We start from the raw sequence: 24,835 nt of genomic DNA, 5'->3' as shown, positions 1-24,835 counted from the left end.
ACGGTATTTAATAATAATAATAATAATTGATTTGTAAAGCGCCTAATATCCATCGACAGTTGCTCACTGGCGCTGTGACAAAGTTAAAATGTAATGTCTATGTACATATGCCAACAATCAGGAGATCTATTGAAAAGCTGAAGTGAAGAAGTGGGTTTTGAGGAGAGACTTAAACGTTTCCTTAGAAGCAGAGTTTCTCAGATTCAAAGGCAAAGAGTTCCATAACTGTGGACTGCAAAAGGAGAAGGCACGGTCAGACATAGCAGAAGTAGACAGAGGCTGATACAGTAGAGTTCCACCAGAGGATCGGAGAGCACGCTCTGGAGAGTACAGGGATATAAGATCTTTGAGATAGTCTGGATAGTCGCTATTGTTGAGGCAGTCGTGAGTGATGATACATATCTTATAGTTTATACGAATTTATCGGAATTTATGACTATTTCGGTTTGTTTCAATGAAAATTATAACAAATAAGAGTACATAGATTGTCAGAATGTTTCTGATTACATACATGTCACATTTATGTATATACGATCCCTGAGTCAACAAAAGTCCCCTTGTAAAATTCTGCATACTGTTGACAGTGAACATGCCATTTTGTAAAAGTCGGTCACATGTAGTGATGTCATACATGAACATTGTTGTACATATTTGGTAATTTCTTTGAGGTGAAGGTCCTTGAATGAGAGTGCACCTTGAATGAATGTACCATGCTGTTTACAGTTTCAGTTATGATGTAGATTTTGCATATCTTTTATACATTTTTTCACAGAATTAATTTCACTTTGTCATTGTTCAAAATGCTATCATACATAAATATAGGCCATAACATGTATGAACGAACCTTTGATAATCTCCTGTTTGTTTGAACATTGTTTACATAACAATTGATAGGTTTTTAGTGTCAATTACGATATTTCTTTCCTTTAGACAAGTGTTACAAGATGAAGTGTAAATGTAACTGCAGCATGTGCGTATATCTTTGGATGTGGAATAGTCAATATTATAAGTTCATATTAGCAATGTCCATGAATAGCCATTTCATTTTATTTTATAACTAAAACTGAATATATTACTTTCACAAAATGAATAATATTTTTTCGGTAAAATATATGCACACATTTCTGAAAGAATTGCCTTGGTCTTGGAATTGTTTTTTATGTCGTTTGATATAAAAACGATTCGCCAGGTGTGCGTTAGTCACAAACAATTTACGAATTATTCCTCTCGTTTTGCATTATATAATCAATGGGTTCATTCTTTTTTAAATATTGTGATCACAGGATATTAAACTGTTTACTTAATTTCTCTAGGAATTGTAAAATGTATGAAATAAATCCTGATAATTCTATACCAATAGAGCTTTCTTCGCATCTTTTATTGTGTGATTCTGAGATGAGATGAAGAGAAATAATAACATAATAATGAACAAATATATGTCCAATATTGAATATAATTTTGGTTGTTTTGAAATATTCTTTTGGGTATTTCATTACGTAAATTGATGCCAAACAGGTGCATGTCTTGTCCAATTAAGATACACGATGAACTATCTAATTGTTTACATATTCAAAACATTATTTACTTGGTGAAAGCAGTAATTTCATGTTGTGTCGAAAAAACATCAAATTCCGTTTTACACATCGAGATTTTCCATACCATGAACTAAAATTATGGGAGATATATATTAATCAAAATACCAGTGTCGTTTTTCTCCGATGTTATCAAAGACATAAAACCAGCCATGTCGTCAAAAGGACTGGTGTTATTTTGGGGGTATTTCATTACATTTGATGATAAGGCTAGTGCTCCATTAATAATGATGCAACATTAGTCAAATTACACTTACACAATCAGGAGAATGTTGGAATCTAAGGACTAAGTAATAGGTTAGATAGGGCCATCCTATTCTCTATTACCTCTTTTTTTATGAAGTACGATTTCATCATTTCTTATGGTTTTTTTAATAACTAAACATATACAGTTTCAATATGGATATTTGTGTTGGAATAGTTTGGTTCCTCGTGAACGAAACACCGCGAAAATATATTGTCCTTACCCACAGCTAATTCTCACCAATTGACCTGAGTTACAATAAACTAGTGCTAAGCATAGCGGAGTTATGCCCCCTTTTCTTTGTACGCATGTAACCTCTCTGTCGCCTTTTGACGTCATAGAGAAAAATCAGTTTTCGTCATTTACGACATGCTATTTTTGGCATTGAATGTATGTAGTTATACATACCCATATAACTCCATTTCATATATAGTTATGTCGTTCAGATATTGGGCAGTATTTTGTTCACTGACAGCTTCCGTAAAGCTTCGAAATAAAAAAAATCGTTGCACAGTACTTTTATCGGTGTACGATAAAAAGCGGAGAAACTTACTGTTTGTCAACGCAGAATAAATTATCGGACAACACTTAGAAGCATATTTTTTTTAAACCGGTTTAATATTTGCAGTTAACATTACACCATCAAATAGCAAAATTTAATATTTTCCACCTCTGCGTAATTTTATAGCCAGAGGTATATCCAGTGCCATGTGAGTGCAATTCTCGCACAACCTTCACTTTTCCGATCTTAGGAAAATGTGCGTCAGAAAAAAAACTCGGCATCCAGAGGGTTAATCCACTCTCATCTCATGTTTTATTGTAGGCATGGGCATTCAGAGTTTTATGGCCTGTGCTTCTCCTTTGGTATATCACACAATAAGTTGAAATTGTTTCCATAGAAACATAAGAATATAAAATTAGAACAATTTCAAAATAGCAAAAGGCACCAGTCAAGCTGATGAGCAATGCATATCCAAAGCTTTGTTGAAATATGTTGTACAGTTTTCAAGATGGCACCAGTCAGGCTGATGAGCTATACATATCCCAAGTTTTGTAGAAAAATGTTGAATGGTTTTCAAGTTATGGCCCAGAAATGAACCCTACCCTCATTTGATACTAAATCAAAATTGTTTCCATGGATGCATTACAAATAAAATTTGGTAAAATAGCAAAATAGCAAAGGGCACAGGATTCTGCAGATGAGCAATCCATATGGCAAGTTTTGTTGCAAAACATTAAAGGGGCACTGATCTAACGGACTGGTTGTTGCCTTTGTTATTGTTTTTCCCCCGTGAGTACCCGGATGATACGCAATGCAACTGAGCGTGACCAGAGACTGGGCTACCGTCTGCAAGGACAGCTAAATAAACTTGGAGCCTGGAGGCAATATTTATTTCACGCATTTTTGCATAAACACTGATTGGTTAACCGTGATCTATAAAGTTTCGACAAAGGGCGCATGTTAATTAATTTCTTTAGCCTAAACAAACAGACAAAAACAACAAGGGAGCTCATCAGATGTCGTCATTTGCAAATACCCCAGATGGTTTTAGTTTTATACTAAAAAAAGTATCCATGCAGTGAAAGCATTTTCGGATTTCGGCTTGCGTCGATAATACGATTACTACTCCCTTGTTGTCATCCACGTTTTCTCGTATAACCCTACACTTGTGTATTTGTCGTCATTCACTTGATGCTCAGTTAATGAATTTATTACAGGTACAATTAGTGGTAGCACCACTTAGATTACCTGACAAAGGTTCCCATTTGGCATTTATTGTGTCTGGGGTAATTATTCAATCTAAATCCAGGTTTGAAGTGAGGTGAAATGTGTGTTATGTAATATGCACGTGGCAGCCCAGCAAGAGATGAATGATCAGTTGATTTACTTTTTTTGTAAATCAACGGATCGTTCCTAGTCATCAAAGGATTAACAGAAAATATGTTGATTGATTAATCACTGTTATCTTGCACAGTGGATATGTCAAGAGTGAGTGTTTACATGTCTAGGTTTACTATAACAAAGGGAATACACTCATATCATGGCACAAAGTGCCGATGTAAAAACAACATACTTTGTTCAAAGGGTTAACTGATAACACGTTGATTGATTGATCATTGTTATCTATCACTCAATGGATTTTTTAGGAACCGTGGACGTTATGAAAATAGTTGTCACGTGGGCTTTCTAAGCCGACCATTGAGACGCGACACCTATGTAAAACACCTGAAACAATCCAAGCGATCAGTTGAGAAACGAACACGGGTTATAATATCCCGAAACGATATATATCTTTTAAAACATTTGATTGTTACTGAGACACGTGACATCGAATAAGTTTCTTTGTACAGCTGCAGACGAGTGGGATATTGTTCCTTTGTGTGGATATTCACGGATACATTCCTCAAACTAGGAAGCTGCCTAAAACTTATACACATAAATTTGGTAGGTTGTAATTATGATATTTGCATTTTGTTTTCCTTCATTTGAACCGATTCGTTCTTGTTTCTCTACGTCTTGGTTGGGAAATTCTTCAATGCGCGATAGACGTTGTCACAGGTCTCTTCCTTTGTAAGCGTGTATATATTACCGTCAATTTGTAAAATGTGATTCTCTCAGGCAATTTATAAAATGTGTAAATATTTGAGTCATTTTGACTAAAAAATCTGTCCAGACTGATCAAGACGATCAAAAGGGCCTACAAACATCACAACAGATTGTTATGTAGGATTAAAAGCCAAACAACTTAGGAATGTACTTTTCAACGTAACATTTTCAGTCTCTTGGTGATGACATTAAACATCAAAATGTTTGGAATTCATTGTCATAATAATACAGATGGAAATGTTTTTCAGTCACTTTGTAAAATAACTGAATATTTAGACGTTTAATAAATTTGTTACACATTTGACAGTAAAAAAATATACACACTATAAAAAAGCATATGCTCAGGTGAAATATTTACTTTGTGTTGCAAGTCAAAATAGTGTAAACGAAAATCGGAAAATTACCAAGCAAGTGACTTGTCAAAACTTCGTCACCATTACCGATGCTACTCACAAAGATACCTACATTTCCTTATTATCTCGAAAACTGTATTTCATTGTGTTGATCAATGTGACCATACGCCATTACTACCCATAAAAGTGACTAATGCGCTTACGAATGGCGCAGCAGAGGTCGCGAACTAGTCTTGATTTCTGCTATACATCCGGGTACTCACTGGGGAAAAACAATAACAAAGGCAACAACCAGTCCCGGGGAATTGCGTTAGATCAGTGCCCCTTTAATTAAACATTTTCAAATTATGGGATGGGATTGCCGATGCCAACGCCAACGGGAATGGAGCTAAAACCAATGTCTCCCCTTCCTTTGAGGGGAGGGAGACATAATGACTGTGACTCTACTGATCCTGACTTACCCTCTCACTACAGCTGTCCTCTATGCATGTCTCACACAGAGAGGAGAACACAAGGAACTTGATGGAAACACTGACAATGTTGCCACTGTTGCTTACAGAAACTTCGTAACTGTCGTTGGATGGTAGTTTGCACTTCACCTCTTCTTGTGACACAAACACAGCCTTTGATGTCATTATGTCTGTTGATACGGTCAGTGTTGTTTTATTCTACAAAAATAGTGGCAAATAAAAAATTATTCATGTTGGGATATGAAGGTCACGCTAAGTAGTGCTATATCTCCGTTGTTTTCAAAGTAGTAGTTTGCCATATAATCAGTAGGGAAACAGTATTTAATACTCATATGTTTGAATACAATTTATTTTATTTTTCCACCTGTAAATTGTAGCATAATGAAAACAGTTCTTGCCAACTAATGAAGTTTAACTTTCCCTACATGTAGACTGCAGATGGGACCACATGTTAGAAAGTCAGTTGTAGCTTCTTGAACATCATGTTTGTGGTTGGCTTAGCACTGATCTTTCCTCAAATGTAGGCTAAGCTTGCATGGCTAGGTGGGGATTATCCTTTTGACATGGGCTCACAGAAAAGTGATCACAACAAGTGAGCCCACATTTGTGCATCACAGAGCTTATTTACAAAGAAAATAGTTTAGTGAAACGAAACTCACTTCAAATTAATCTTCGAGGTGCAAAAAAACGGGGTATTTCCTAATCAATCAAATTTCTGAAGCTATAAATAATGTCTCAGCTTGAAGACATGAATGTCATTCATAATGTCTTTGACAACAATCCTTTCTCTTTAATAATTTTAATTTTGTTTCATTTTGATATGATGAAGTTAATAAAAAGGGCTAAAATGTGAGAAAAACATTTTTTTTTTAAAGTTTTGGAGAAAATCAAACAACAGTTATCATTTGAATACCCTACCTCTATTACATCATAGCCATAAATTCCCCATTTTAGCTGTCTTCACACCATAAAATCTTTCAGATTTTCAAAATAAGTCCTACATACATAATGATTAGTTTTGAGGTATACCCTATCCTCAGGGACTACTTCCTGTTGTTATAGAGGTAGTATTCTTAGAATTATGCACAAAAACTACTATTGTTTAATAATTCCCTCAAATACCCAGCCTCTATTGTAGCCAGTTATATTCACCAGACGTACTGGGGGGTTTGGCATCTAGTAATTCCAAATAGTTGGCAGCATGCAGTGAAGTAGAAATATAGGATAAATTGAAGTATTATGCCCAATCTCTGGATTTATACTCATAGAAACTCATTTATGATGTCATTTTTGGTTCTATTAACATCTTGAATTTGGAGTGCACAAACTCTTTTTTGCACTTGTAGCACCGAGGGTGAGATTCTCCAATGACTTGGCCAACAACGTTCCAAAAATGTGCTAGAATGTGATCTCATATTTCAAATAAGTGATGTTTTCCCACCTTGCTCATGCACAGTTGCATTAGCCTAGGGATAGGGTTTACCTCAAAACTAATAAAAGATATTTTAGCAGTTAAGAATAACATGTGGTGTGATGACAGCCAAATTGAGGAATTTATGGCTATGGTGTATGAGAGATAGGGTATTCAAAGGAGTTATGTGTTTCATGACAGTCTCAGAATATAATGTTCTATCTTTCCCGCAACTAACCATGATCTTCTGATAGTTACAGGTGAGATTGTCAGTGTCCGCAAAGCCAAACCCGAATATTGTGACAGGGTTGCAGGGGGACAGCAAAGTGTCGCAGAGCAAGCCGCCTTGGATGGAGAAGATCTGAGGAGGGTCAGTCAGGCTGATGGAGCAGTCAGGACCTGCATAGCCTGTGTTACAGTCACATTCCCCTGAAACACAGTTATGTTAATCACTACATGTAGAATCCTTAGCAATAAACCATCCTCAAAGCGCGTGCCTCTAATCTCAATGTAGTAGCAGGAGGTGTTTTTTTTTTGCTTGTTCAAACTAGTAACCAAATATACAGTTGTGTACCATCAAACTGGGAAAGGGCCTCCCTACATAAACAAGCATACAAACTCTTATTGCGACCATGACCATAACAGGAGATGTGCATAAAGTAGTGTGCATGTAAAGGGAAGTAACTACGTGCTATATTGGATCACATTTTTTGTATGTGGCAGACTTTATGATGATGCAGGCGGTGCCTGAGATCCAAGACTTTTAATTTTTTTAGCCTAATGTTACATGGAACAACTGGTTCTTGGCTCTGTGATTAAAAGATTACAACATGAGTGTCTGTCGGATACAATTTATAGATAAACAAGTTGTTTCAAAACATATCTAACAAGCAAAAACAAGTCAGATGCATTTGAAATGCTGAGTTGTAAGATAAATGGAATCTGACAGGCAAAAAAAAAAAAGAGTGCAGTAATCTGTTTCTTATACACTCTAATATAACACAATGTTCGGATATTTAGAGGCATATTTCTTCTATTTCTTCTATTCTGAACATCGCATTGGCATATTAATACATGACACATAACACAACAGTCATCAGTGACACTTGGCTTACTGCTCAATACCAATACCGGGTGTGAGCCTCTACAAAAATGTATCTGTGGATTATCAAGGCGATGATTATAATGCAAACAATTTAAGATCAAAGAACATCATTAAAATACCCTAAAACCATAACTTTTCGACACAGATGAAGGTGTAATTGACTGAAGTACAAGAAACTTTTCAATGAATTGTAATCAGGAAAGTAGGTCATGATAATCTGACCCTACGTCATCAGCATGGAGTAGCCAGTCACGGACCTGCAATTGGGTCTCACACATGTTTGTTACCGGTTATCTCAATTGGGTTTCTCTCCTACAGGGCCCACAAGCACAAAGCGATCTTAGCGCTACAACTATTGTAAGCCTATGTTAAAGCATTGGAGTTACGATCATCTTAGCGCTAAGATCGCTTTGTGCAAGTGGGCCCAGGTATGTAAGAAAATGAATGGGAACATACAAAAAACAACTGAATACCAACATCAAACATCTTTGCATACTGGTATATATTTGACACAAACACACACCCGCACACCCACATCAACTGACAGTCTGTAGAATATCACAATACAATAACTGGACAAGAAGATGTAAAGAAATAGGGAAGTTTGGCTGGGTTACCTAGGCTGCAGTTGCCATTGTTACTACATTCATTAGGACATATGGCATCAATGACAGCAGGCAGTTGTGTTTCTCCATCAATCTCTAGCCACAGCTCTGTGTTCCTCTCTATGGCAATTGCACACAGCTCCTTAATGTTCTCCCGAGACACCTCCATCCATGTAAAGTTTCCAGTTATCTGATACACAATATATATTGCCCAACTATAATAAACATTCATTTAATAATTTAAAAGCAAAAATAAGATAAAATCTCATGACAAGGAATATTTCAACCTGTATTTGACCAGATCAATATTGTTCTGGTGCACCGATAAGATAAATACAACACTTGTGTGTCATGCCTGTTAATCCATATGTCCCATGAAAAAAAAAATGTTATCATATTGCTTGACAATAATGTTTACAATCAAAAATCCACAGAATTATGGTCTTGCTGCTTATTAGATAAGGAAAGTCAATTTTGTTCTATAACATTTCCAGGTGGATGAAATAGGGTTTTTTTCAATCAGGAAACCTTTCAACACAACACAACACAATCTTTATCTACCCGTCCTTCAGACCCACATCACAACCTTTCTCTACCTGTCTATCTTAAGCGAGATGCAACATTTCCCCACCTTTTCCCTCAGATGCATGAAACAACATATCTGTCAGACCCTCACACAACATTTCTCTACCTGTCCATCAGACACTCACACAATATTTCTCTTCCTGTCAGACCCTCACACAACATTTCTCTACCTGTCCGTCAGACCCTCACACTACATTCTCTACCTGTCCGTAAGAAGCAAAAATGCAATATTTCTCTACCTATTAGTAAGAAGAAAGAACACAATATTACACTTCCTGCCTGTCAGACACTCACACAAAATTTCTCTTCCTGTCAGACACTCACACATCATTTCTCTCTACCTGTCCATCAGACACTCACACTACATTTCTCTTCCTGTCAGACACTCACACAACATTTCTCTGTCTGTCCATCAGACACTCACACAACATTTCTCTTCCTGTCAGACACTCACACAACATTTCTCTGTCTGTCAATCAGACACTCACACTACATTTCTCTTCCTGTCAGACACTCACACAACATTTCTCTTCCTGTCAGACACTCACACAACATTTCTCTGTCTGTCCATCAGACACTCACACAACATTTCTCTTCTTGTCAGACACTCACACAACATTTCTCTGTCTGTCCATCAGACACTCACACAACATTTCTCTCTACCTGTCCATCAGACACTCACACAATATTTCTCTTCCTGTCAGACACTCACACAACATTTCTCTATACCTGTCCATCAGACACTCACACAATATTTCTCTTCCTGTCAGACACTCACACAACATTTCTCTATACCTGTCCATCAGACATTCACACAACATTTCTCTGTCTGTCCATCAGACACTCACACAACATTTCTCTTCCTGTCAGACACTCACACAACATTTCTCTGTCTGTCCATCAGACACCTACACAATATTTCTCTTCCTGTCAGACACTCACACAACATTTCTCTATACCTGTCCATCAGACACTCACACAATATTTCTCTTCCTGTCAGACACTCACACAACATTTCTCTATACCTGTCCATCAGACATTCACACAACATTTCTCTGTCTGTCCATCAGACACTCACACAACATTTCTCTTCCTGTCAGACACTCACACAACATTTCTCTGTCTGTCCATCAGACACCTACACAATATTTCTCTTCCTGTCAGACACTCACACAACATTTCTCTATACCTGTCCATCAGACACTCACACAACATTTCTCTACCTGTCCATCAGACATTCACACTCCACCAGATCCTCACACAATATTTCTGTCTGTCCACGAGATACTCACACAACAATTCTCCATCTGTCTGTCAGAATCTAGAAGACAAAACCTGTCTCTAACCATCTGTCAGATCCCCACACAATATTTCTCTACCACTCTATCTCTATTCTCTGATATTTGAAAACTAGATCTTCACACATCATTTCTCTACCTGTCCGTAAGAAGCAAGAACACAACATTTTCTCTCCCTGTCCATCAGACCCTCAAACAACATTTCTCTCCCTGTCCATCAGACCCTCAAACAACATTTCTCTCCCTGTCCATCAGACCCTCAAACAACATTTCTCTCCCTGTCCATCAGACCCTCAAACAACATTTCTCTCCCTGTCCATCAGACCCTCAAACAACATTTCTCTACCTTCTGTCTGTCCACCAGATACTCACACAACATTTCTCCATCTGTCTGTCAGAATCTAGAAGACAAAACCTGTCTCTAACCATCTGTCAGATCCCCACACAATTTTTCTCTACCACTCTATCTCTATTTTATGATATTTGAAAACCATTTGTTAAACTTCCACATTAATACTAGTCATTCTTGATTGCCTGTTGTTTTCAAAACTTAACTCATGAACAAGAAATGATGTCATAACTTTGATCTCTGTGTTGGTTTAAGTTCATAACAATGTCCATACTTAAAATAGCTGGCAGTATATAAAAACACAGGGGTGTTGTATAAAACCAAGCGGTTAATAAACATTGTAATAACCTGCATCTTCACTGAAATGTCTCTACAAACATTACCAATGAATGTTTCTCTGGCAAGTTGTTACTTACCCCTATCTCTACCTCCACCTGTCATACCTGCATAGCCTGTTCAATCAATATTTCCAATTACTGGGATTCGAACACCATCAGACAATTCCCTAATTATTCCCAATATCATCTGAAAAAAAATAAAAGACACTGGTACACATTGCTTTATACAATGTTGAAACTCACCAGCAGATCTTCTACACAGAAATCTATAGCTAGATCAAAGTTTGTCTCTATGATGCCCTTGCACGTCCGAGCTGACTGAGATATTTGCACTTGTGACCTACAGAAATCCTGAGCCTCGATTTCTGTGATGCCAAAATCAATGAACTGAAAACATAACAACACTTGGTCAGTAGAATCAAACGTATCAACATTCAAATAATCAGTAGTTTCACGGTATTTATGTTGAAAACGTAGTTTTATCATGATGTATGTGGCCATGCAAAGACCAAAAAGGAAATAACCCGAAAGCTCTCTTAAATGTAACATTTTATGGCACAAACCATACATTAACTGGATATTGAATTTTACAATAACAAATCCCCACATGGCTAAGTAACGAACAATTTTTTAATTTTCAATGTAGAGGATCTCATCATGGTGATTGTGAAATTAGGAAAATAATTACCACATATTACTTGACCACATTTTAGACACAAATTTGTTTGATGGTATAATTTTATACCTGCCTTCAAATATATAAACCTTTACAAATATACAATTTAATAAATGCAGCAATCAGTCGTTTTACTTTTGATTTCCAATGTCGTTTCGTGGTCCCCATGCCTGAATCTGGTCACAAGGCTTCAACTCACTAAGGAGGATCATTACCTGATGTACGTATGTAATGTTAAACTGGAAGGTGACTCTTGGTTCACTGGAGGTACACTTGAGGGGAGGAACAGCTTCTTCTAGAAGACCTTGTGTTATGTCCTTCCCTACAAACAGATCACAGTCAACAAACACAATCTACACGGGAAACACTTTCAGCAGCATCTCCACCACACTGGCTTGGTATTGGTCAATCTGAATGAAGTCAATGTACAGCAGTCACAACTGAAACTAGTCCTCTCTTAAAAAGAAATACATAAATTCTTTGATATGCATTACATGTTTTTGGAGGGAAATAAATAAGTGTTTTGATCGTAAGTTTTGAAAATGCTTTAGTTGTTTATACTTTAACAATAGTATCTGAAATGTGATCAGGGATATGAAGCAGCTATTGTGATACATGTTTATTATAACTTAGTAACAACTGACCCTTCTTCTTGTTTCCTCGACCGCCATGATCCTGGTCACACGAGAAGATATCCTTTCCGATTCCACACACATTATCTTCCCCAAACATACAATCACAATACACCTGGGATGACCCCTCTGATAATGCACCACAGTAGCCATCATACAAGGAATCCGCCTCTGACACCCTGAAAACATAACATACAGTTGCCATTATATAGGGAATCTTCCTCTGACAACTTGAAAACATAACATACAGTAGCCATCATATAGGGACTCTTCCTCTGACACCCTGAAAACATAACATACAGTAGCCATCATACAAGGAAATCTTCCTCTGACACCCTGAAAACATAACATACACTAGCCATCATATAGGGAATCTTCCTCTGACACCCTGAAAACATAACATACAGTAGCCATCATACAAGGAAATCTTCCTCTGACACCCTGAAAACATAACATACAGTAGCCATCATACAAGGAATCTTCCTCTGACATGCTGAAACATAACATACAGTAGCCATCATATAGGGACTCTTCCTCTGACACCCTGAAAACATAACATACAGTAGCCATCATACAAGGAAATCTTCCTCTGAGAGCCTGAAAACTTAACATACAGTAGCCATCATATACAAGGAATCTTCCTCTGACACCCTGAAAACTTAACATACAGTAGCCATCATACAAGGAATCTTCCTCTAACACCTTGAAAACATAACATACAGTAGCCATCATACAAGGAATCTTCCTCTAACACCTTGAAAACATAACATACAGTAGCCATCATACAAGGAATCTTCCTCTAACACCTTGAAAACTTAACATACAGTAGCCATCATATACAAGGAATCTTCCTCTGACATGCTGAAACACAACATACAGTAGCCATCATACAAGGAAATCTTCCTCTGACACCCTGAAAACATAACATACAGTAGCCATCATATACAAGGAATCTTCCTCTGACACCCTGAAAACATAACATACAGTAGCCATCATACAAGGAATCTTCCTCTGACACCCTGAAAACATAACATACAGTAGCCATCATACAAGGAATCTTCCTCTAACACCTTGAAAACATAACATACAGTAGCCATCATACAAGGAATCTTCCTCTAACACCTTGAAAACATAACATACAGTAGCCATCATACAAGGAATCGTCCTCTGACACCCTGAAAACTTAACATACAGTAGCCATCATACAAGGAATCTTCCTCTGACACTCTGAAAACATAACAAGGAATCATCCTCTGACACCCTGATAACATAACATACAGTAGCCATCATACAAGGAATCTTCCTCTGACACCCTGAAAACATAACATACAGTAGCCATCATACAAAGAATCATCCTCTGACACCTGAAAACATAACATACAGTAGTCATCATACAAGGAATCTTCCTCTGACACCCTGAAAACATAACATACAGTATCCATCATATACAAGGAATCTTCCTCTGACATGCTGAAACACAACATACAGTAGCCATCATACAAGGAAATCTTCCTTTGACACCCTGAAAACATAACATACAGTAGCCATCATATACAAGGAATCTTCCTCTGACACCCTGAAAACATAACATACAGTAGCCATCATACAAGGAATCTTCCTCTGACACCCTGAAAACATAACATACAGTAGCCATCATACAAGGAATCTTCCCCTGACACCCTGTAAACATAACATACAGTAGCCATCATACAAGGAATCTTCCTCTAACACCTTGAAAACATAACATACAGTAGCCATCATACAAGGAATCGTCCTCTGACACCCTGATAACATAACATACAGTAGCCATCATACAAGGAATCTTCCTCTGACACCCTGAAAACATAACAAGGAATCATCCTCTGACACCCTGAAAACATAACATACAGTAGCCATCATACAAGGAATCCGCCTCTGACACCCTGTAAACATAACATACAGAAGCCATCATACAAGGAATCATCCTCTGACACCCTGAAAACATAACATACAGTATCCATCATACAAGGAATCCGCCTCTGACACCTGAAAACATAACATACAGTAGCCATCATACAAGGAATCTTCCTCTGACACCCTGTAAACATAACATACAGTATCCATCATACAAGGAATCATCCTCTGACACACTGTAAACATAACATACAGTAGCCATCATACACTGGATGAAATTGTCATTGAACAGTTGTCATAAATGAGTGAGGAGGAAGGTCTCCATGATGTTGCCACAACTGAAGAGTCAGATTCAGAGAACCTGGAGGCCTGCATCTTCTGCAAGATACTTTCCAGGTGGTGAGACAGAGTCTGGGAAGAGAGGCATAGAACATGTCCTACTTGGGCTGGCGCAGAAGATCTCTGTGAAGTGGAAGGCAGAGAGGATTGTCCACCAATAGAGATAAGTGACTGGTAAAACAGGTCCTGCTCCTCCAGACTGGAGCGTTGAGGATGAGCTTCTGAAGCACTTTGTCTAGGAGAGAACATGGAGGGAATGCGTAAGCGAAGAGACCCTTCCCTGTCTGTGGCTATCAGGATGGATGAGTTGAGAAGACGATCCTACTAATTCTTGTGAGCGTATAAGAACGCGTTCATCTCCCTGCAGTTGATATGGAGATCCTACTCTCTCTCGGTCCATAAGCCCTATGTCTAGATATCATCCATATGGGCTCCCCAACCTGAGTCCGAGGCGTCCACAAAGAGGTTGTGATGTGGTGAAGGGGAATCCCTGACATGACATGATCACTTCAGTCCACCAGGGCAGGTCATGAAGGAGATAGAGGGGCAGGAGTACCCGGGAGTCCAGGGCAAGCGGTTGAAGGGAGAGACATCCACTTTCTGATCCATTGAGTTGGTTGATCCTGTACGGTGTGGAGCATCATTAGAGCCTTTGTAAAATGATCCTCTGGAGGGCAGATATACCCTCGTAGAGGAGAAATCTGGCCCCGATGTGAGTTGTGTGAGTTTGTTGTGGTTGGGAAACTTCATGTTTGGGCGTTAGGCATAAATCCAGGGAGGGAGGGAATAAAATCTTTGAAAACTTAATCTGTATGTGACTACTTCAGTATGTGAAAGTGGAAGAATATCTAAAATGTTTGAAATGAATATTACATTAAATATGAAAAGGGAAATGTACCAATACACTTGGCCTAGGTTGGAGTTAAAGAGAGGGGAAATACCTGTCCAAGGCTGAACCTTGCCCAAATCAACTGGAGGGGGTGAGGTTCGGCCCAGGCTATTACTTCCCTGAGGAAGAACTTGCCTAGGCCAGATATTCCCCGGGGACGAACTGGGCAGAGGGATGTTTCAGACTGGTTATGGCAGATGCTGGACCAGTGTACCTTAGTAGCAAGGAAAAGAGCCAGCTGCCAGCTCATTGGAAAGCTTGGGGATGCTTGGTCTGTATCTTATAAAGCAGAACAAAAATCTCACAAGAATCTGCATCCACAGCTAGGAATCACAATACATGTGAGGGTTGCCAAAGTGAAAGTAAACATAACATTATTCTCATGCATTATGCTTGAATGAACCATTGAAACAATTAGTAGGTTTTACCTCCAACTTTGTGAAAAGTTCTTTGGCTCTTTGTCCGTTTCATCAGAAATGACACCATCAATTTTGAGAAGATCATTTTTCTTGTTGCCATCATATACACCACATAAGCCTGGAATGACATGAGTATATAAAACAGAGTCACAGTCCACAGTCTTAACAATGCATATCTAAGACAATAGGAAGGCAGGCTTTGTTTCAATGTAAATGGCCAAAATATATAACTACAAGAACTCATTATATGTGAAAGGTGTGATGAAGTTATTTTAACTATCTCCTGAATTGGACATTACAAAGTACTTGTTCTAAATACTGAAAGGAGCCCTGAGATTCTTTAATGAAGATAATTTAAACTTCATGCAATTTTTCTTTAATGCCTGTGGAGTGCTGCTGCAACATCTTGTTTCGATTTACATGAATAACGAAATTTTAAAATGGTCGAAGATGTTATCCAGCAATGCAACATAATGGAATGATGCACATTCAGAAGGACAAAGGTTGTTTGTATATCCGGTGCCAACACCAGAGTGGTGTGTTCATCATCTTTCATCCTCATAATATCTGTGCAATACATGCCACATTATCATGTTCTGTTAGGCACGTGTTTTAATTAGTTTATGGATCCACAATGCAAATACATAACATCTGCAGAATAAAATTAAGATTTGGAGGGCTGTCTTCTGAAATATTCTGAGTGATGAAAAAAAATTCAAAGTAGGTCCATTTAGAATCCAAGTTTTCTTTTAACTAATCCTCATAACACTTTTTCAATTCTTGTTTATTTCATTCAAAAATATTTTCAGAAATCACTTCAAACAGTTCATAAATGTTATTTTCTATTTTCTATTGTGAGCACTGATCCTGCATTTGGGAAACAAAAGAGGCCTTGAGGTGATCATTATAGATAATATGCATTCCAAACATTTCAGTTTTAGGTTTTTGATGTGTCTGAAGTTATTGTGTGATAGATACATGGCTGCAGTTGTGTACCTTCAGTTTTGTTAAAGCCAGCAGCAGATGCAGTAAGATATACATTGATGAAGTTCCTACTGCGGCCCCGCTTCTGCACCTTCACCTTCAGCAGGAAGCCATTAGGCAGGTACACCTGACAAGACACCATCAAACATTGTACAACATTCACACACAGCAACATATCAAACACAAACACTGGCATGATAAGGTTAACAAATATAGTCTTGGTTCTCAGGCACCAAAATATTATCATACAGTCTACCACACTTTTCGCTTTTACTTCCATTTTGAAAAATATTAACATGTAAATATTCTGTCTCAAACACAAGACACAAGACAAAGAAATGCTGCAATACTGAAAGTATCACTTCCCTTTACTGCACATCTCGTGTCATGATCATGGCCGTAGTAGGCGTTTGTATGCTTCTTTTGCTGTTCACAAACTTGGTCAATAATAATATGAAATTTACGATAAAACATCACTAAACATGATGGGGTACCAAGATTTATAACTTCAGTTGCATTTATTTGCTGTATTCTCCTGTTTTATATGCTGAGATTAAATTTACCGCGTGTAATTATCTTGTAACATAAGTTGGAAATAGCAATCAGATGTGCACACATTTTTGGGTAATTCTCTTGAAACAATACCTACCATCATCACTGAATATATCAGGGAAACATTGCATCTCTAACATAAATCTGATCATAGTTGGTGTAAATAATGGTGAGTTTGGATAATTCCTGTGGACATGAAGCAAATGTTAAGTACATTAATACTGAATCTAAGAGAAAACTGAATATTATGAATCAAATATTAACATCCTGTCATGGATCTCCAATTCTATATGCAATATTTCATGTAAATAATAACTTTGATAAAGTTCCAATCACACATAATGCCATTATATCTATCCTCTGAGTATTCAGAGATTCTATACATCAATAGACACCAGGGCAATACTGCTAAGATTGAATATATAACAATGCCTTTACAATATTTGCATATGAAGAACTCTGTGTCCATGGTATGGAAACATTAAGACACTCACGTTATACTGTTCATTCTTTCTCTTGTATATAAAAAGTCCTGGCGTAAGATTCCCATTTTTGTAGATTTTGACTGTCATTGGGTAGCCCTTTCCCTCTGAACCACGCTGAGCTCCACATTTATCTAGCAAGATGACATCATCATCCACCTTCACAGCCACGGCACAGTTACATGATGCTCGCTTGTTGCAGCTGCGGTAGAAGGTGTGGATCTGGAGCATCGGGAACAAAGCATGAAACATACAACCCACAACGCGGCACGCAAACATAATGTATACATGTATCACACATTACTGTCGTTAACCAATATCCATTCAATGTGCACATGGAAAGCTTAAGGTACACAGATGTCAAAGATCACATCTAATCATATCAGAAATGTGTCTGTATCAGACCCAATAAGACATGTATAAAGTATTCTTACCTTGATACCAGAGTCAATGATGTTGGCAAACACAAATTCACCCTCGAAGAAATTGTTATACTTCCTGGAATGTGAAATATCAGATGTAAGTTGCCAGAGATCTCCACACACAATTATAACACCATGTAACACAAAGAGACACACTGAGACACATACACAGACACACTCACACAGCATCAGATACAGTCTTGTTATATCAACTCACAGGTTGTCAAAGGTGTAGATATGAGGATCGTTGACTGACATACATATAGAGTTGTCATCCATGTCTTTCACAGTCATCTGTAAGGACAAATATAGCATCAGTGTGCATTGTATGCATCAGTAGCACCAATCATTACAAAAATCATTAAAGAGATGATATATAAATGAATGTATCAGACATCATTCATGAGCAATAAACACAATAAACAAACAGCTCATCAATCACCTTGATATTTCCAAGCTGAAGTGTGTTGGAGTATGTCTTGGATGTTACCGTGGCCCACACACTGACAGAACGTACTTGGTCCTTGTCTTTGACACCATCAATGACACCCTTTACATCAATTCTGTGATTTTTTTGCCAATTCTCTTCCAGCACTAACAGCCCACAGAATGGAGTCACCTCCCTTTGCTGCCACGACAACACAGCTTGTGGGATGACTGACTTGTCAGGACACTTCTTCTCCTTGCTGGCACGGATTCTGGCATGAAGCTTCACCTCACATGTTGTTCTCTCAGATGCTGGGCAGAAGAAGGAAGGGGGAATGGTTGTTCGGACATCAATGTGGCCCATGGATCCTTCCATGATAGTCAGTGACTCAGTCAGAATCTGAAGTCATAGAACACACGACAGCAGTAATATACACTGTAGCTCACTTAGATGTGTCACTGGATGATAAATTAATCACATAGCTTTTGCTGCTATATACAATGACATGATACACATGTCAGTAATCTTTTATTTGGAAGTTTACACGATATATAGATTTTCAATTGGACAAGAGATCAGTCACATGACCATGAAATTGACGTTCATATGTTTTTCATAAGACCTTGTTCTTGAAATTACTTAAACACTGATGGACTACTTCCACATTCTTAGGGGACCCCTGGGAATTCCCTTGCATTTCGACCCTTTAATCTTGAGCATTTTCATTTACATTGAGAAACATCAGAGAGTTAGATTTGACTGCATGATCGTTTATGAATACCCTCGCTACAACTATGCTTGTGAACAAAATGAAGAAACAGACATCCAAACTGTTGCAGTTGCAACTCAATCCGTGTCTTGACCGATTTACCTTAGTGCCTATTTGACACATCATTAATCACCTTTCAGTCATCGGCTAATCAATCAGTATTGACTAAAACATGTAACTGCCACAGGCTCATTTAACAACTTCCAAAATCTCTCCCATCACATTTATCGTGTCGGCCATTTTGAGATCTTGTACTTAAGGTAAATGTATTACAATGCACTGTTCTAGTTCTAAACAGACCTTTCTTGCCTAATAAGGATATTATTTGAATACTGTAAACAGCTTTATTTCTGCACCGTTAAAATATTGCGAATACCACACCAAAGACAATACTGCGACGAGATATTTTTGCGAGTTGCCTCGTTGAGATTATCAAATGAGATAATTGACTCAACTCAGTGTCATGACTGAGTTTGAATGCAAACTATATAAGAAGTATTTTAATGAAAGTTCGTCACAAATTGTGACAATGTGGAGATACGTAACGTAACGGCTTGTTTCCTGTGTGGACAAAATTGCAAAGGACACTGACGCAATCAAGCAAGGTTGGAAGAAGGCAGGATTACTGTGAGGTAACAGTGACACTAATTGGTCTGTTTACACTGTCATTTGTGATGTATTGGTTGACCATTCTGCATTCATTTGTGTTTTTAACTTATTGAGTAACTTGTGGTTCTGGTTGATGATTTCAACATTTGATGACGTGTTGCAAGGAAGAAAGTATGTATGTATTATTTATACTTATTTTTGCGTTTTTAATTTTTGCGATTGAGTCTCGTTCTCAAAACTCGCAATAATAAAACGGTCGCAAAAAATTCCATGTTTTCAGTATATGTGTTGTGTCCGATATTTCTGAAGAGCAAGTTGTACATACATAGAATCATGTCACATCTCGTTTTGAGGAACTATTTTATTCTGCGATACAGCAGGTTGTTGTATGGCAGTCAGTGTAAACCTGAAGTCACACGTACTAAACAAACTTGGATATATATCTGGGCCTACATCCTTGAGGTACAAAATTGTGCTAAAAAATTATAAGAATTGACTTTAAATTTGTGTGAGTTCATTGGCGTATGAACCTTCATAGAGTGAGGGCCAAGCATAATATTGTATGAACGTCGTCACAAAGTCAGACGTTCATACACTTTTGCCCTCTCTCTATGAAGCTTCATACTCCAATGAACTCACACAAAGGGAAAAGGTTTGCTCAACACTTTGAACAACTTCACTTCATATTTCAAATCATCTCATTAATAATTGCTCTGTTGGCATTGATAGGAAAAAACAGTAGGCTGTTAGCCTAGCCTTTGACATCACTAGATGTAAGTATATACTTGTAAAAGAAAGAGTAACAAGTCGGGTGTGAGATTACCTGAATGCCTAGTGTGATGACTGGACTCCGGGTCACCTCGCCTCGAGTCCCCTCGCAATCAACACTCAGACACACAGTCACCTCACAGTACAGCTGAAATACACAATACACAAGCTGCATGAAAGGCAGCAATTCAAAAGTTTGGTATGGAGTGTTTAAGAGGTCTGCAATTTCCTATCCAAGCTCTATAATCATCATATTTCTTCTCTTAGATATGCAGCTTCACTTTCACAGGCAAAGAAATATGCCTTACAGGAAATATCATACCATTCTAAAAACCTTCCTTGGCATGTTGCTCCACCACACCTGTGGTGCTCTGTTTCCAAGTGCAAACATGGTTCTTTCCAGAAATTCTCTTAGAGCATGTCAATTTTGTCACAATGAAGTTTTAGAGCGTACCGTATGTGGGTATGCCTCAACACACCTTTTGAACTTCTCTATCTATCAGAAAAGATAAAATGATTGACTTGTTTGATAATTATACTTTAATTTTTCAAACTGACACCTATTAGTTTGATTGTATGGCATAAGTACCTGACTTCCAAGTCTGACATTAGGGTAGATGGTCTGATTGAGGGCTGGAATAACATCTGTGGAGACAGTTTCACTGAGAAGTTGCTCTTCATCCACATAATATGCCACAGCATATTTTACACTGACTCCTTTCACTAATGAGAACTGGCACATGAAGTGAGCTCCAGCCTCTGTCGTCTCTGTGACTACAGTCGGTGGTGAAGGAAGCTTAGGGTAGCCTGAAACACAAAGTACAAGTAAGTTGAAGGGGAAACTCTGTGTATGTCAGTATAATGTGCCTGACAATGTTATAAATGCTTAAGTCATAATTAGGATGCACTGATGTTGCAGCATTACTCTTTCATGTGTCATTCATCTTATTAGACTGATGGAAGCATAGCAGAAAAGAGATGTGAGATACTGCACTTTCCTACATACTGCACACATTAAATGTTTTAGAACATATCCATCATCCAGCTGCAATGTGCCTTGTCAGCGTAATTCCCTTCCTACCTGCATATGCCCATGTTTAGCTCACCTAGTGGGATGTTCAGTCTGTCTGTGACCTCCTTGGTGGCAAACACCATCTGCCACTGCTCCAGTACACAGCGAGCATATTTTCCGCCTCCTTGAATTGGGCGTCCAAAGAAGAAACCTTTTCGTATGACATTACCAACATTACGCTTTTTGAACTTCTTTGATTTTCTAATAAGCCTTCCATCAAGGGAACAGGATAATCCACGCTGTAAATTCCATGAAATTTCATAATCTTGATATCTATTTATGAGAATATCCTTTTTGTGGATGTACACTGTCCATTCCTGTGTCTGTGTGCTGACCGTAATGTACAGCCGGTTTCGTTTGTAGTACACAGCAAAGCCTGTTGAGTCTGGCAGGTCGCCACCATTTGTGACAATGTAAGTGTTGTCTTCTAACTCAAGGAACTTGATGGTGAAGAGGAAGGTAAAGCCCAGTCTGCACTGACTGGGAGAGAACACGCAACTTTCTTTGATGGACTGCAAACCAGACAGGTCAAGGAACTGTGAAGCACCATCCAACTCCATTGAGAAGCGGTTGCGGCTATTTCTGGTCAGAGTGATGCCTCCTTCGAGTGTGATGTTACCCAGTGAAGTTTCCAAAATGTTACCAATGATTCCTTTCCACCTGAATTTCAGCTCCTCAATACGGTCCACTGAAAACAAGAACAAAGCACAGCTACAGCTTTTCACATTCATCGATATATGAAGGTATGGCTACCATAATTCCCTTTTTTGTGAACAACATATTCATTTTGGTATTCACACAGGTGAATGAGTGAGTGAGTGAGTATGGTTTTACGCCGCTTTTAGCAAAATAGAAGCAATATCATGGTGGGCGACACCAGAAATGGGCTTCACACATTGTACCCATGTCAGGAATCAAGCCCAGATCTTCGACGGAGTGATGAGCGAACGCTTTAACCACTAGGCTATCCGACCGCCCCACAAAACAGGTATACCTCTTATTGTAGTCCAAGCAGTTGAAGAGATGATAAGGTTGCACATTTCATCTGGGCTTTCAGGGTTGAAGAATCCATCAGCAAAGCACTTGGAGTCAATTTTACAGACATCATCCTGGAAAATCACACAGCATATTTCTGGAGTTTGTAGTCATTGATAAAAGTTCAACATGACAAGCTAGTGTTTAAACCACAAGGCTACCAACTGCACAATAAAATAATGATAACAATAACAACAACAACAATGACAAGAAGAAGAAGAAGAAGAAGAAGAAGAAGAATATACATACATATAGAACAGAGAGGGGACATTAAGAGAGTAAACATATACACATTCAGTGATAGCGTTCAAAATGGCAATATAAAGCAATACATATTTCTTGACCACAACTATTCCTGAAGTGTGGATAACTACACATGTGGAAATATCTGTATAATACAGCGTATATTGATATGTAACCCCTCTTCTTCATCTATCACGGGACAATAAAGGGACAATTCATTTCCTTCAATATCACTATCATTATGACTATGCTTAACCTGACTGATGACTGGAATCTGGTGAAGGTGTTCACCTACCCTGCCCTGACAGCTGGTCACATTGTCACATGTCTGACAGAGGGAATCAAATGCCCTGTAGAGTAGAGTCTCGTTGCTGGTGGTAGCACCATCATTGCTGACAGAGATGTGGAGGTAACCAGCAATGGACAAGGAGCATCGGATCACTTCTTGACTGACAAAGACAGCCTGTTGTGTAGTCACTTTATCCTGTGGGGTACAATGGCAAACACATTTAGTGGATCAGCTACATCATGGCTTACTGCATGACATCATATTAAACTGATACTGAATCTGAAGAGGTAGTGGAAGTAATAAAACCAGAAACCATTTTCGATTTGTGTTCACTGGGGTTGTATATGCCTGGATTCTTTGACATCCTTAACAAATAAGAATAGACATGTTTGTTTGTTGTTTAACGCCGCGAGCAACAATATTCTAGCAATATGAAGGAGGTCTGTAAATAATTGAGTCTGGACCAGACAATCCAATGATTGACAATATGAACATCAATCCATGCAATTGGGATACTTAGTTATATGACATGTCTGCTAATTAAGAGAAATTGTTTCATACCCATCGATTTGTCTATGACTGTATGAAGGAGAAACGACTCATGAATATATCAGTGTTTGTAAAAGTAAAGTTATAATTTAGAAAACAGCAGTTAAAGCATTAGTCACTGTGTGTGATCCATGACTTTCATAATGATAGGCCTTGGGCTCAAATACCTAGATTACAGGTGAGGTGAGGTGAAATGCGGCTTAACGTCATGTCTTAGATTACTGCATTTGTATAGTGATGTGTGTGTGTATACACGTGTGTCTGTCTGTGTGCTTGTTCTTGTCTGGACTGATGCCACAATACCCCACTCAGACACAGTATACTGTCTCTGAGCCGATCAGTCCGTGTTTTAGCCCTTTAATGCCCCAGCACAAGGCAGGGTAACAAGTACCATGTTTTAACGTCTTTTGGTATGACGCGGTTGGGGATCAAACCCACGGACCTTCGGCTCTCCAGGCAGATGTTCTACCACTAGATCACGGAGGCGGTCACCTAAATTAAAAGTCACTTGATATCAAAATAATGTATATGATTAATCACAAAATCTGTTTTTCAAAGCAATATCATGAGATGCCTTATATCATTTGATTAACTGATAGTTTGTTGATAAGGTTAACGTTTTACTGAGTATATGCCCTCTTCTGATGAGTGTTCTTGAGGAGCAAATGAACATCCCATAAGATGAAGCCGATCTACAATTGGACTACAATCATAACATATAACATTAATTGTGTTGGCACCAAGCATAAAAATGTCATGCACTCAAGCATGATAGAGTGAAAGGTTTTATTAATTTATATAGTCAGTAAGATATTGTTCTGTCTGTCA

General features: G+C 38.2%; 1 protein-coding gene across 2 annotated transcripts in view; it reads right to left on the bottom strand.

The window, feature by feature from the left end:
* Positions 1–24,835, bottom strand: part of LOC124150009 — a 359,724-nt gene that overhangs the window by 76,327 nt on the left and 258,562 nt on the right. For both annotated transcript variants that reach the window (XM_048393436.1, XM_046521880.2), the window contains exons 125-141: positions 23,465–23,653; positions 22,886–23,000; positions 21,926–22,579; positions 21,409–21,626; positions 20,875–20,967; positions 18,689–19,072; positions 18,464–18,540; positions 18,259–18,322; positions 17,837–18,046; positions 16,803–16,917; positions 15,816–15,924; positions 12,279–12,445; positions 11,850–11,956; positions 11,202–11,345; positions 8,401–8,578; positions 6,917–7,107; positions 5,259–5,465 (exon numbers count right to left, since the gene is read on the bottom strand). In XM_048393436.1, coding sequence (XP_048249393.1) covers positions 5,259–5,465; positions 6,917–7,107; positions 8,401–8,578; positions 11,202–11,345; positions 11,850–11,956; positions 12,279–12,445; positions 15,816–15,924; positions 16,803–16,917; positions 17,837–18,046; positions 18,259–18,322; positions 18,464–18,540; positions 18,689–19,072; positions 20,875–20,967; positions 21,409–21,626; positions 21,926–22,579; positions 22,886–23,000; positions 23,465–23,653 — 3,222 coding nt within the window. The remainder of the gene's footprint in view (positions 1–5,258; positions 5,466–6,916; positions 7,108–8,400; positions 8,579–11,201; positions 11,346–11,849; positions 11,957–12,278; positions 12,446–15,815; positions 15,925–16,802; positions 16,918–17,836; positions 18,047–18,258; positions 18,323–18,463; positions 18,541–18,688; positions 19,073–20,874; positions 20,968–21,408; positions 21,627–21,925; positions 22,580–22,885; positions 23,001–23,464; positions 23,654–24,835) is intronic.

Source organism: Haliotis rufescens, unplaced genomic scaffold (assembly GCF_023055435.1).
Source record: "Haliotis rufescens isolate VD_foot unplaced genomic scaffold, xgHalRufe1.0.p SCAF_12, whole genome shotgun sequence".
Classification (NCBI taxonomy): Eukaryota; Metazoa; Mollusca; class Gastropoda; order Lepetellida; family Haliotidae; genus Haliotis; species Haliotis rufescens.
This window is presented reverse-complemented; position numbering and strand designations above follow the sequence as displayed.